This window comes from Plectropomus leopardus, chromosome 21 (genome assembly GCF_008729295.1).
Source record: "Plectropomus leopardus isolate mb chromosome 21, YSFRI_Pleo_2.0, whole genome shotgun sequence".
NCBI lineage: Eukaryota > Metazoa > Chordata > Actinopteri > Perciformes > Serranidae > Plectropomus > Plectropomus leopardus.
Window position 1 is genome coordinate 948,000 of NC_056483.1, and position 13,995 is coordinate 961,994.

At 41.8% G+C, this 13,995-nt stretch overlaps 1 protein-coding gene across 2 annotated transcripts; it reads left to right on the plus strand.

Moving 5' to 3' along the window:
• The first annotated feature begins 2,215 nt into the window (after positions 1-2,215).
• klhl15 (kelch-like family member 15) lies at positions 2,216-13,356 on the plus strand. Of its 2 annotated transcripts, none has more exons than XM_042510145.1 (9): positions 2,216-2,417; positions 5,579-5,666; positions 7,014-7,152; positions 7,617-7,805; positions 8,605-8,829; positions 9,604-9,765; positions 9,841-10,050; positions 10,175-10,365; positions 11,719-13,356. In XM_042510145.1, exons 1-9 carry the CDS (start codon positions 2,357-2,359, stop codon positions 12,476-12,478), a joined length of 2,025 nt encoding a protein of 674 aa, XP_042366079.1. In that variant the 5' UTR covers positions 2,216-2,356; the 3' UTR covers positions 12,479-13,356. The 2 variants fall into 2 exon arrangements, with proteins under 2 accessions (XP_042366079.1, XP_042366080.1); XM_042510146.1 differs by lacking the exon at positions 2,216-2,417 and adding an exon at positions 6,274-6,382 and having other exon boundaries at positions 5,584-5,666.
• The last annotated feature ends 639 nt before the right edge of the window (positions 13,357-13,995 follow it).

Below are 13,995 nucleotides of genomic sequence, written 5' to 3' on the forward strand. Positions count from 1 at the left end.
ATGAATGAATGAATGAATGAATGAATAAATAAATAAATAAAATAATGAATTAATTAATAGAGCCATTTTAGCCAGGTTTTAAAGTGTTCAATAAATATTCTTTTATTTCCCATCTTTGCTGAGCAACAATTTCGTGTAAAAAGAAATAAAAGCACGTCTCATACATACACCTGTCCCTAATATAAGCCCGTTGAGGTCAATGATTTAAACACATAATATAACTGTTTTTTTATGTCAGTTTTACTATATTCAACCGCTGATTAATTTAATATCCAGTTAAAACCATCAGCAACACCTTCAACTAATATTCAGAAATAATCAGTCGAACCAAACTCCAGTGGCAGCCTAAAAAAGTGTAAATATTACGTACCTGTTTCATTTTCAACCACGAACTCAACTGACATTTTCACAGATTTTCCTGCTATTTAATTTAGCACATGATGCTAACGTTTTGATCCAGCTGGATCCTGATCTGAGCAAACTTTACCGACGTATGACAAAAACGGCGACTGTTACAGCTGTAAATACATGTTACACGTAAAAAAACGTCTATCACATTTTGTAGTTTTAATAAAATTGACGGTAATCGCTGCCGGCGGCTGTTAGCTCTTCGCCCCGCCGGGCCTGCCGTCATGTGCCGGGTGGCGGCGGCCGTTAGCGGCGACAACATTCACCCTCAGAGACACCGTTTCGGCGACCGGACGGACCGACAGCCGCCGACATAAAATCACAAAGCTGTTAAAGTCGTTAAAACGAGTCTCACCAGAGAACTGAGGTCTTGTCGGGCCAGGTGAGGCTGACCAAGCGTTGTACCGGACTCGTCACCCGCCATCTTGAATGAAAAGGGAATGAAGAAGGCGGCCCCGGCGAATGCCTGATCAACCGCCGAAAACGGCCGTTTGTCTTCTTCCAAAAATCCGCTATCACGTCAAATTAAGTTCCTCTTTTCTACTGTTGGTAGGGAATTAATCAATGTTTAAAACAGGGCTTCTGTTATAGTTTTATTTTTCGCTGACAAATGATAAAGACGTGATTTGTGACTCGCGTGACTCATTCAACGGGGTCCTTTCACAACGTATGATGCAATTTGTTTAGTACCGTAAAATACATTTTATATAAAAGTCATTCTAGTCTTTAAACGCAACCAATATTTTTATCACATAGCTGAGCATAAGTTTTGATTATTTTTTGTCCTTATTCGAAAACTGAAAAAACTATATTTGTATTCCTGTGTGAGGTCCGTCGTTGACTGTCTATGTCATCACAAGGACTTTTTTGTAGTCCTATTGTGTGGTTTGTAGTTCTATGAAAAATCTGAACACTGCTCTACCTGGCCTCAGGTTGCCTAAATTTCAGGTGTACAACAGTTACATTAAGTCTGTCTAATTTCCTGTTCTGTTTTTTTTTAATTTTATTTTTTTATCTATCTGTTTCTGTTTATTTATTTTTGTTTACGTACTCTGCAAAGGCATCGTGGGTACCTTCAAAGGCACTAATAATAACAACACACCATCATTTAATGGTTGATTATATTTTGTATTATTTTTCAGTCCTCAGAGTAACCAAAGTGGACCAACAAATGTTGTGGAATAAAAAGTACAATATTTCCCTCTGAGATGTAGTATCAGGTAGCATAAAATGGAAATACTACCAGTGGGCTATTTCAGTTGTGTGTTTTTTGTTGCTGTTGTTGTTGTTTCAATTTTAAAGACAACAATTGCAACTGAAGTTTTTACTCTTTACTGATTACAAATAACTAGCCTATAAATATTTTTAACGTCATGATTCATGACTAATCCGAAAAGTTTTTTTTTTTTAGTTTTAATGGTAAATAAGATTCCAGAGTGAAAAAAAGCACCAAAATAGAGTTGTTGTTTTGTTTTGTTGTTTTTTTTTATCAGAGCAGATGTCCCCTCAGTGCATTTTTTAAGAGTAACTAATTTAGTAATCTGTAACCTTTTACATTTCAAGAATATATTCCCAATTCTGAATATAGTGGGGGAAAAGTGGCAAAAGTAAATACTCAAAAAAGTCCAAGTAACGTAAAGTCAAGTATTTGTTGAAAAGTACTTAGTTACATTCCGAAACGGGCGTATTTTTCGCAGGACAAATAAAACAGTTGAGAGTGACCCATCTTCGCGTTCACACGATCTCTGCTGCACCGCACTACGCCCTTCAGTTCCGCCCAAAAGGGAAATGACGCCGGTGCAGAAAATGGCGTCCGCAAAGCCTGTGGACCGCTGTGGTTTGTTACCCGTTTAATTTGGAGCCGAGCGGGGGGTTCACGGACGATAACATGGCAGTGAAACGCTGCCGCCGCCCGCTCTCCTGATCCCGGAATCGAACCCGCAACTTCATGTCCGAAGGAGCCAGAGCTGCCTGGTCGAAGAGGGGTTGTGGGGATTCGCACCGCCGAGGTGAGACGGCTGGATTTTAGCCGCTAAGCTAAAGCTGTTCCCGGGGCTGAGCGGGGTCTGCTCCCCCGTAGCTCCTGTCACCACAGCCGAGAATCGTGACAGTTGATGCGGACAGTCAGGGAGACAGCTCCGGAGGTTATTACCGTTATTTTTACTTTTTAAATATCACCCAAAATCTGAGCTAACCTCAGCGCCTGTGTCCCGGAGCAGCGCGAGCACCGAGCAGCCCGAGCCTTTGTTTTGAAGATCAGATGAGCCGTTAGAGGGGAAATCCAGGTGCTGCTGCAGCTCAAACACGCAAATTACGACAGAAAAATAAAAAAGGAAAACACCAAATAATCACCATCAGTAAAATAACAGTTATATGCTATCAGTTTAAGAGTAGAAGTTAAAATATGAACTACACAAGACAAAGTTGCGACAGAAAGTGACACGATATGATAACAAGCAGCGACTTGTATTACAGTAAACCACAGACCTAATGTGGCCCCAGTAGGGTGCCAGGTGGCCCCCCAACCATTTTCTAATTCACAATAAAGACAAGGTGATTGACATTGGGAATTGTTTATGTACTTTTAGTATATATAAGGTGCCAGAGAACATAAACAGCATGTAAATAGTGCTTGTTTATATAATCAAAAGCAGTGGAGGATCCCCTGCACCCCCAACAGAGGTCCTAGCTAAGACCCAAATGTCTTAAATCCTAGAAATTTCCTGAAATCACAGAAAGCTCCTGCAATCCTAAAAATCCCCCTAAATCCCAGACAATTTCTAAAATCCTATAAATGATCTGAAATTCCAGAAACATCCAAAAATCCTAGAAATTTCTTGAAATCAAAGAAACATGAAATCCCACAAATGTTCTAAAGTCCCAAAAATGTCCTAAACTCCCAGGAAACATTCTAAAATCAGATAAATATACCCAAATCTTAAAAATATTCTAATATCCTAAAAACGTCCTGCAATCCTAGAAACATGCTTAAATCAGAGAAATATTCTAAAATGCTAAAAATGTTCTAAAATCCTAAACATCTTAAAATCCTAGAAACATTTTAAAATTCTATAAATGTCCTAAAATCCTAGAAACATGCGAACGTCCTTGAAAAATCCTGAAATCCCGAAAAATCTGAGAAACGGCCTAAAATCTTAAAAATGTCCAAAGAGACTATAAACGTACTAAAATCCTAGAAATGTCCCATGGACTGTATGATTATCTAATACACATATTTTGAACAATGACCACTGCACACACAAAAAAGAAATCTGTGCAGCCCTTTCAGCAACTGGGGAACTTTAAAATAAATGACTGCCAGGACAGTATAACATATTAACATAGGAAGTATAATAAAGCACAGTTACTGGTAAAATATATAGTACAAGATGCAGAGTAATAGTAATAATTATATATTATAACATAGATGATAGAGTTTCAAATTTAATAGTATGGTACAGTATAGTAAAGCATTTTATGTACACAATATATCATATAATAATAGTAAAAACAATAACATTGTATAGTTTGAAATATATATTATGGTATATTAATTGATAACATTTATTGCAAAGTCTATAAATAAAGTGGCACAGCAGAGAGTCAATGAAGAGAGAGAGCGGTTTGTAACGAGCTGCGATTCAGCGACTGACAGACGACTGTTTAACTGTACGTTAAATTAGCTTAGCCGCCGGCTGAGTGATTGTAAAGCTCGTTGCCGGGTGAACTCGGCCGTCAGACTCTGAGCACCGTCAACCTGTTGCTGTTTTTCCTTTTTGACTAAGAGGTCAGGTCAGACCAAGGCCGAGACCAAATTACAGCCAGAGTGTGTCTGTTTCTCTCTGAATGTAAAGGAGGCTCTGCTGCTTTCTGATTTTTCATCTGTTTTCTTATTTTGAGAAGTCCTGGGGATTCATGCAGAAGCAGTTAGTTGATTCATATTGTTTTCAATTAAGAGATAAGCAGTTATATTTTGTATTAAGTGATGCATAATTGCAGTCTGGTCTGACTGCAGCTTGGATCTGATTTTGGATTATGCACTTTAATTAAATAAAAAAAAGAGTTGAGGCAAGTAATCAGTTTAAAGATTAATCTGGGTCATCTGAACATTAACTGGCAACAATCAGTGAATTGTTTTAGTTATTTATCAACCAAAAAGGCCAAATATTTGCTGGTTGCAGCTTTTTAAATGTGAGGATTGTCTGTGATTTTTTGAATTTTTATTTATTTTTTTCAGTGAAGTAAAGATTGGGACGCTATGTTTATTCAAAATCCTAAAAACCTCCTGAGATCCTTAAAATATGATCAAATCTTAAAATCCTAGATATGGCCTAAAATCCCAGAAATGTCTTAAAAGACTAGAAATGTTTTTTTTTTTTGTTTCTTTCCTTCAGGAAAAACATGTTATTATTATTGTCACTGTTGCATATATGAATCATTTTACAACATGTACCTCTAATTTATTATTTTATTAATTTTGTCTCTTTCTCACTTTAACGTTAAAAAACAGAAAACGATGAAGGTATGCTGTGCTGTTTTATTATAACAATTTTAATTCCCAAACAATTAATAATAAAATGATGAAAGGATTAGAAACATAATAAAATCCTAGAAATGTCCAAAAATACTAAAAATGCAGATTAATGATGCTGTGAAATATTTTGAGCTCACCTGTTGTGACTTACAAACCTTTTTAAATTCTGCTCCGTCTTGTTGGTCTCCGTCTTGTCTCCATCTTGTCTCTGTCTTGTCTCCATCTTGTCTCCATCTTGTCTCCTTCTTGTCTCTGTCTTGTCTCCTTCTTGTCTCCTTCTTGTCTCCGTCTTGTCTCCTTCTTGTCTCCGTCTTTTCTCCTTCTTGTCTCCTTCTTGTCTCCGTCTTGTCTCCATCTTGTCTCTTTCTTGTCTCCTTCTTGTCTCCGTCTTGTCTCTGTCTTTTCTCCTTCTTGTCTCCGTCTTGTCTCCTTTTTGTCTCCTTCTTGTCTCCTTCTTGTCTCCGTCTTGTCTCCTTCTTGACTCCTTCTTGTCTCCGTCTTGTCTCCTTCTTGTCTCCTTCTTGTCTCCATCTTGTCTCCTTCTTGTCTCCATCTCGTCTCCTTCTTGTCTCCATCTTGTCTCCTTCTTGTCTCCTTCTTGTCTCCGTCTTGTCTCCTTCCTGTCTCCTCTGTCAGAACCAGGGAAACATAAACACAGGAAATGCGAGCGGCCCCTTAGCGCTCAGCCGTCAAAGCCTGTGATTGTTCGCCCGGGCTCCAAAAGGTACGATTTGTCACTCTGCAGCACTGCATGTTGACTCCAACAAACCCCTTTCTGTCACTTTTAACCCCATCTTACCCATCATCCCTCTCTCTCCTCCTTGATGGTATTTTGGGCGGACGGATGGTTTGACGTTAGAGCTCGCTGTCGCCTCAGAGCTGATGGCGGCGATGAAGCTGATCAGTACCTGTGTGCACACGGATGAGGGTCAAATATGAAATATATCACTGCGCTACTCTCACCAGTAGAGCTGTTGTAATTAAGTAGAAAAAACTTTTAACCCCGATATCATCAGAACAACTAACATTCATGTCATAACATCATTTTTAATAAATTCACAGGTCCAGTTGCCATAATAACTTCCTGAAACTAACACCATACAATTTGCTGCAGTTTTATTTTGTACTTAAATATGAGAAGTTGAAGAGATTTATTCTCTCGTATGCTGAAATACACAAAAAGGCCAAAAGTATGCGGACAATGGATGCCTTTGTCCACATGATGCGTTATCATTCGCGCGTCCACATACTTTTGGCCAAAGACATTAAACATGCACAGACGTGAGACATTCATGCTTTAATGTGGCGGTTGTGTTGGCTTTGTCGTCCAGGTGATTGACGCTCAGAAAAGGGACATTGTTAGCATCTTCTGGACACAAGGGGCACTGTCCTCTGATTGGCTCGGACAACCCCCTCTGACATGCCCGTGGCCAATCAGAGGTGAGTGTGCTGTGTGTGTGTGTGTGTGTGTGTGTACACGTGTATGTGTGTTTGTTTTCATTTGCATTGAGAGTGAGTGGCGGTTTGCAGATGATGTGTGTGTTTTCTTCTCTTGTTTGTGTGCAGAAACTAAGTAAAATTGTAAGTTTTGTGTGTGTTATACTTATTTCTTCCTTCATTTGTGTGTGTGTGCACAAGTGTGTTTTATGCTGAAGAAACGGGATGATTTGGGATGGGTTTTTTTTCTTTCTCTGTATTTTTACTCAGCTCAGTGTGTTGCAGTGGAGCAGGTTATTTCCCCAGTGTGTGAGCGCAGAAACACACACTGTGAAAGAGTAACGTCTTGTTTGGGATGCAGTGGCTGAAGTGCTGAGCTTTTAATGCTGAACGCCCTTTTGAATGCCCTTCCAGTCCCAGTCTTACCTTATTCAGCACACACACACACACACACACACACAAACAGAACTTTTTCCAGTGTTGTGCCTGCAGAAGTCGTCCCTGCTTTGTGTTCGCTGCACAGCTGCCGTGTGGTGTTGCACTGTGAACTCACGTATGTTCTCTGTGATTTTTTTTTTTTTTTTTTACCTCACCGTGTCTCCTCCCCCCTCTTTGCCCTGCGTCATGCCTGCAGGTGTGTTATGTCGGGGGCAGATGTGGAGGTGTACCTGTCCCAGGTGCATGATGGGAGTGTGTCGTCGGGCTTCCGGGCGCTTTACGAGGAGCGTCTGCTGCTGGACGTCACGCTGTTGATAGAGGAGCACCACTTCCAGGTACGCAAGTATTAAAAATAAACGTTGCATTTAGATTAGTCGATCAGGGGTCGTCAGAGAAATCAGTCGTTAAGAACATTCCTATTTAAGACTTTATACCATTTTTTGTTTTTGTGACTATATACAGCTGTCTTATCTAATGAAGGCAAAAAAACAAAACAAAAAAATATCCCAAATAAAACAAATAAAATCTGTCCTTTGTTGTCTTCTTGAGTTATACAGTTGACTTATTTAATAAAGGCCAAAAACAAAACAAAAAAATAATATAAAAACAAATAAAATATCTTTTATGTTGCTTTACGGCCACGTTGTGCATCACTACGAATTTTCACCTCATTAAAGCCAGACTCAAAAGATACAAAGTATCAAAACAGAAAAAAGGTCAGAACCAAAAAACTTCTGCTCTCCGTAAACAACATTACTGCAGTTTTGTTTATGTAAACGTCGTGTCGTTCCTCCTGCAGGCCCACAAGGCGCTTCTGGCCACCCAGAGCGACTACTTCCGCGTCATGTTCACAGCAGACATGAGGGAGAGGGACCAGGACAAGATCCACATGAAGGGGCTGACGGCTGCTGGGTTCGGCCACATCCTCCGCTTCATGTACTACGGCTCGCTGGAGCTCAGCATGCCCACCGTCCAGGAGATCCTTCAGGTAACCGTACACACACACACATGCACGCACACACACGCACACACATGCACACGCATGCACACACACACACACACACACACACGCACGCACACACACGCACGCACACACACACACATGCACACACATGCACACACACACATGCACATGCACGCACGCACACACATCACACGCACGCACGCACACACACACACACACACACGCACACAGGGCCCGTCTGCGCTGGTGCTTTATGGGGTCGAGATTAGACCCCGACTGGTATGAGATTTTTGAGTCTTGAGCTCTATGAAATAGATAATGATTTAGAATTTTTTTTTAAAAAAGCTAGGGAAAAACTATATTTAGGATTATCGTAATTATATTATTAAATTATTTTACAGAATTATTATACATTTTCAGCACTTTTTCCAGCTCATTTCCTGTTTATTTTACTTTTTTTATTTGATTAATTTTCAGGTCATTTTATTTTACTTCTTTTACTAATTTATCTTATTTTCTTTCATTTTGGGGTCATTTCTTCTTTCATCATTCATTGCCTTCTTCCCATGTTTTTTTAAGTAATCAAATAAATTTGCTCAGGTTTCAAAGGGTTAAAAGTGGATGCATATCAGTTCCAAATATCTGTGATTAATTATCTGTAATTTTATCAGCCCTGAAAGAGCGGTGTGGGTCGACTCTGGTTCCTTAAACCAGAACTGATGATAAACCGACGCAGCAGCGGCAGCGTTTCATATTTCTTACGAATAATAACGAGCTCTCACTCGCCTCCTCTGCTTCCTCCTCTCACTTCCTGTCCCGGCAGGCCGCCATGTACGTCCAGCTGACGGAGGCGGTGGAGTTCTGCTGCTCCTTCCTGCTGGCTAAGATCTGTCTGGAGAACTGCGCCGAGGTCATGCGCCTCCTGGAGGACTTCAGCGTGGGCGTGGAGGGCGTCCAGGAGCAGCTCGACAACTTCCTACTCGACAACTTTGTCCCCCTCATGAGCCGACCCGACTTCCTGTCCTACCTCAGCCTCGAGAGACTGCAGGTTCGTTTTTTTCCTCATTAGATTCATTCTGACCAAGATGCACACAAAATGTCTTTTTGCGCTTCACGACGGTGATAGCCGAGGCCCGAGGCATTATGTTTGCAGGTTGTTTGTCCGTCTATTCTCCTGGATATCTCGAGAACACCTTTAGGGAGTTTCTTCTTCTTTTTTTTTTGTTTTGTAAATCTCCTTTTATTGGTTCATGTGAACACACAAAAACAAAATACACAACCAAATGAACATGAAGACCTGAAAAAAGGAAAAATTATTTATTATTATTATTAATCATGTAAAAGGGGAAAATATATAAAAAAGATGAATAAATAAATAAAATAAAATAAAATAAAATGAGGGGGGAAAAGAATAAAAGGGGAGGGTGAATAAATAAAATAATAAAATAAGGGTAAAAAATAAATAGAAAGGCAAGACACAAGGGCATTGGATCAAAACATTATCCCAAGGTTTTAATCTGCAATTTTCTGTGAAATTGTGGACTATGATCTCCCAGAAATACCTCATAGGTGGCAGCGCCCGCATATTAGGGGCTCGTCTTTCTGTTATCGCTCACATGACGTCGCCTTTGTTTGGAAATGACTGCAATAAAATAAAGCTGCTGATGTTTTGAACATCCGTCGCCATGCTTCCTGGAGTGTTTTCACCAGAGGAGAAGTTGCAAACATCTCACAATTGTGCTTTATTAACATTTCAAAAATATCGCTTGAATTTTTTGCAAATTTGTAACGAAAACTCGCCTTCTGTCTCTCCCTGAACCAGGCGTACCTGAACAGTGACGCTCTGAGCCGTTTCCCAGAAATCGAGCTGTATGAGGCTGTCCAGTCGTGGCTGCGACACGACCGGCGGCGCTGGAGGCACACCGACACCATCGTGCAGTCCATCCGCTTCTGCCTCATGACTCCCGCCAACATCTTTGAGAAGGTGAGTTCTTCTTTCTGAAGTTTTCTCTCTTTCCGTCCGCAGGTTTACTGATTTTGTCCGTTTTCCTCGTCACAGGTGAAGACGTCCGAGTTTTACCGTTACTCCAGACAGCTGCGGCAGGAGGTCGATCAGGCGCTCAGCTACTTTCATGATGTCAACCAGCAGCCTCTGGTGGAGACGCGCTCCAACCGGATCCGCTCGGTGCGGCCGCAGACGGCGGTCTTCAGGGGAATGATCGGTCACAGTATGGTCAACAGCAAGATCCTGCTGCTGCAGCGTCCAAAGGTGCTCGTTTGTCTGCCTTTAAGAGCATTAAGTGACAGTTTGGGGTTTTTGTGCTGTAACTTTCACGCAGCACAACTTTCTATTTACATGATGTGGAATCAGTGTCCGTGTTTGAATCCCTCAGGTGTGGTGGGAGCTGGAGGGCCCTCAGGTGCCGCTGCGACCGGACTGTCTGGCAATCGTTAACAACTTTGCCTTCCTGTTGGGCGGAGAGGAGCTCGGGCCCGACGGGGAGTTTCACGCCTCCTCCAAAGTCTACCGCTACGACCCTCGACAGAACTCGTGGCTACGCATGGCTGACATGTCTGTGCCCAGGTCAGAGGAGCCCGAGGCTCTGAGTGTTCGCGGTGTTAGCCGCGTTTCCACCAAAAACTTCCGATAGTACCTTTAGAGCCAAAAGTAACCACCACAGTAATGTTCCTCGACCCTGAATCAGTTTATCGTTTCCACTGCAGACAGGACTCTTAAATGTCACCGGTGACCTTGTTTGTCATCCACAGAGCTGCACGTCAGCTTTCTTAGAAACAAGCAACGCAGGCTGGTTTTTAAACTTTATTGCCAATAACAGCAATGAACAAGCATTTAAAGGTGCAGAACAAAATCACCTCGAGAGTGGGTTTGACCTGACATCGATGCACGTGTGAATGAAGAGTCACAGCTGTCCATGTCTACACTTTCCATGGACATAATTATACATGTGCATCCATACAAACATAAACATTTCTCACATGCATACATAGATATACATACACATATAAATGCATTGGTTTTTCTAACAAAGGTAATCAATAATTGATGTCCATCTCCTTTTAAAAAAACTTGCGTTTTCGTTGTAGCTGAGCTGTCATGACTTTTTGCAGGAGGGTTAAACTTTATCTCATTAATAGTAACTGTTTTCTTTCAGTCATCAGTAAAATATGCAGTATGTAACACGCTCCGACACATTTTTTAATCTAAGAGAATCAAATTAGAATATATGCAGTTTACATAATCTATTAGAAATGATTAGAAATAAATGCTTGTTACTAAAAGTGTCATCCAAGACTGACAATGAAAACAGATGGAGAGGTCAAAGATGTCGTTGAAATTTAAGGTGTGTTGATGGATTCACATCGTTAACTCATGCACAAAGTAACATGAAAAGTAAAACTAAGTACATTTGTTTTTTTTCACTCTGCAGCTGCTGCTGGAGGCTGCAAAACATCCTTTCATTTTACAGTTATAGTTCACTAATTTATTAAACTAAACTAAGAACGTGTCATGGTATGAACAGTGGTCACATATAAGCTTAAAGAGAAGCCACGAGCAACAGTCACAGTTCTCTGTTCACCAAGAAATGAACTGCAGAGTTTTCAGTTTCACATTTTAGTACCAGATCATCGTGCGTGTCCCCGACAGAGAGCTGACAGAACCACGTGGACAGCAGTGATCGGTTGCAGTTACACCGTCCTCAGCTGAACACCGTGGAAATGCAAAAACGTGCACGGAGCTGAACTTGAAGCGACCTGCTTGGTGGAAACGCAGCTCTCGCGGCCTCTGATTTATGCTATGTTTTTTTAAAAACTGTGAATCATCACATTATGATCATCTCAAGGTGTTTTTGGAGACTCCGTGCCAACTTCCTGCTGAAAGTTATTGATGCATATTCATGCTGTTTTCTGTCTGCAGGTCAGAGTTTGCTGTGGGCGTCATCGGCAAGTTCATTTACGCCGTAGCGGGCCGCACGCGAGACGAGACCTTCTATTCCACGGAGCGCTACGACATCACAGAGGACCGCTGGGAGTTTGTGGACCCGTATCCCGTGAACAAGTACGGTCACGAGGGGACGGTCCTCAATGGTAAACTGTACATCACCGGCGGCATCACCTCCTCCTCCACCTCCAAACAGGTGTGCGTGTTCGACCCGGGGCGGGAGGCGGGAGGAGGGGGAGGAGGAGGCAGCTCGGGCGGGTCAGACGCACACAGGACACGCGCCGGCCGCGGCCCGCTGCTGCCCGGCACCCACGCCAGCTGCTGGGAGAACAAATCCAAAATGAACTACGCCCGTTGCTTCCACAAGATGATCTCTCACAACGGGAAGCTGTACGTCTTCGGAGGAGTGTGCGTGATCCTGCGGGCCTCCTTCGAGTCGCAGGGCTGCCCGTCCACCGAGGTCTACGACCCGGACACCGACGAGTGGACCATCCTCGCCTCCATGCCCATCGGGCGCAGCGGCCACGGGGTGGCGGTGTTGGACAGGCAGATCATGGTGCTGGGCGGCCTGTGTTACAACGGCCACTACAGTGACTCCATCCTCACCTTTGACCCCGACGAAAACAAGTGGAAGGAGGACGAGTATCCCAGGATGCCTTGCAAACTGGACGGTCTGCAGGTGTGCAGTCTGCACTTCCCAGAGTATGTGCTAGAGCACGTGAGACGCTGCAGCTGAGGTCTGCTCCTCAACCAGCCTCCTTTTTATAGAAACGGGAACGCACTGTTGGAGGCCTGGAGTCTCCCGCGGGGGGAGCACGTGTTCACAGGTGGGAGACTCGACCGACGCGCAGGCTTTTCAAACGAGCGCCTACCTGAAGGTGAGGAGGAGACGGCCCCGGGGCCGCTCATCTGCTGTTGTTAAAGAAGCCCGATGGCAGCGTGGCGCGGTGAGACGCCACATAAACAGTCAGCTTGAACATTTTCAGATTTAGCTTTCTCAGAAAATCAATGAAAATAATCTGTGGGGAGAAAAAAAGGTTCAATTCTGCTGGTTTATGTTTGGACTGTGGTCAGTTTCCTGTTCTACTACTCACCTACTGTATTTAGGCGGTCCAGTCAGTCAGTCAGTCTGCAGAAACGCACTGGAAGCGTCACACTCATGCATTTAAAGAGGGACCTGGAATTAATTTTAGGGATGTCTCGGTCAGGTTTTCTTGCCCCCTAACCCAATTTATTTAAAGTTGAGTATCTGCCAATATTCCTGGTCCAGGTCTTATAGTTACCTGGATAATACAGCAGCACAATGCACACCTTTAAACCTTTGAAATCTGAGCACATTTGCTTTCTTTTGGAAACATGCGGGGAGAAAAGGCAGTGAGCAATTTAACAAGAGCTCTTCTGCAAACTGGAAGACATTAGAAGCTTTGGAAAATTTTTAATTTTTTTTTCTGATTTTAAGATTTTTTTTTGTAATTTTGTGCATTTTTTTGCTACTTTTTGAGTCATTTCAAGCCAGTTTCTTCAAGTGTCAGTGGCTTAAAATAAATCCAGTGGATATGCTTGACAGTTTAATAGCGCTGCAATGCAAAAAAAAAAAGTCTGTATTCAAATAACTTCTAGTTTTTTTTTTTCATTTTATTTTTTACAAAATAACAAAATCAACAAACAAAAAATATTTTTATATGGCTCTTATCAAAATTCCTCTCAGTGCAGCATTTTTTTTATAACTAAATAAAGAAACTAAAAAAGTTTGTAAAATCCTCAATTCCACTGGGTGCAGAATTTGTCTTTTCAACAAAATAACAAAGCTAAGAAAGTGAAATATGTCTTGTTTTTTTTAGTAAAATAACCAAGTAAACAAAGTAAAATGTCTTTATGAATTGCTCTTAATTCCACTTAATCAGCACAATTTACAAAGTAAAATATGTCTTCCGAAATCGCTCTCAAATCTACTTAGAGTGGCATTGTAATAAAAGTACAGAACAGCAGAAATGAGTCATAAAATCACTCAGTTCCGCTTATAACAACATTATAGTGAAAATAGTTCACTAAAACTGAACAACAAAAATTTCAGCTGAACATGAAAAGAAAATCAGTTTCTACTCACTGGAGCTGCAGCGTGACAATAAAACCTAAATATCTGCTGCAGAGCTCAAAATCACAAATCCCAAAAAATTAAAAATGTGTTGATCGGCCCGATGCTGCCGATCTGATCGGGACATCCCCGTCTATTTTATCTCACCAGTTTACTCT

What these genes read in the sequence shown, in the direction of transcription:
- klhl15 (XM_042510145.1), top strand. Translation starts at nt 2,357, where the DNA reads ATGTCCGAAGGAGCCAGAGCTGCCTGGTCGAAGAGGGGTTGTGGGGAT. An exon ending in GTTCGCCCGGGCTCCAAAAG is followed by an intron (nt 5,667 to 7,013) that starts GTACGATTTGTC and finishes TCATGCCTGCAG; the next exon opens with GTGTGTTATGTCGGGGGCAG. An exon ending in TAGAGGAGCACCACTTCCAG is followed by an intron (nt 7,153 to 7,616) that starts GTACGCAAGTAT and finishes TTCCTCCTGCAG; the next exon opens with GCCCACAAGGCGCTTCTGGC.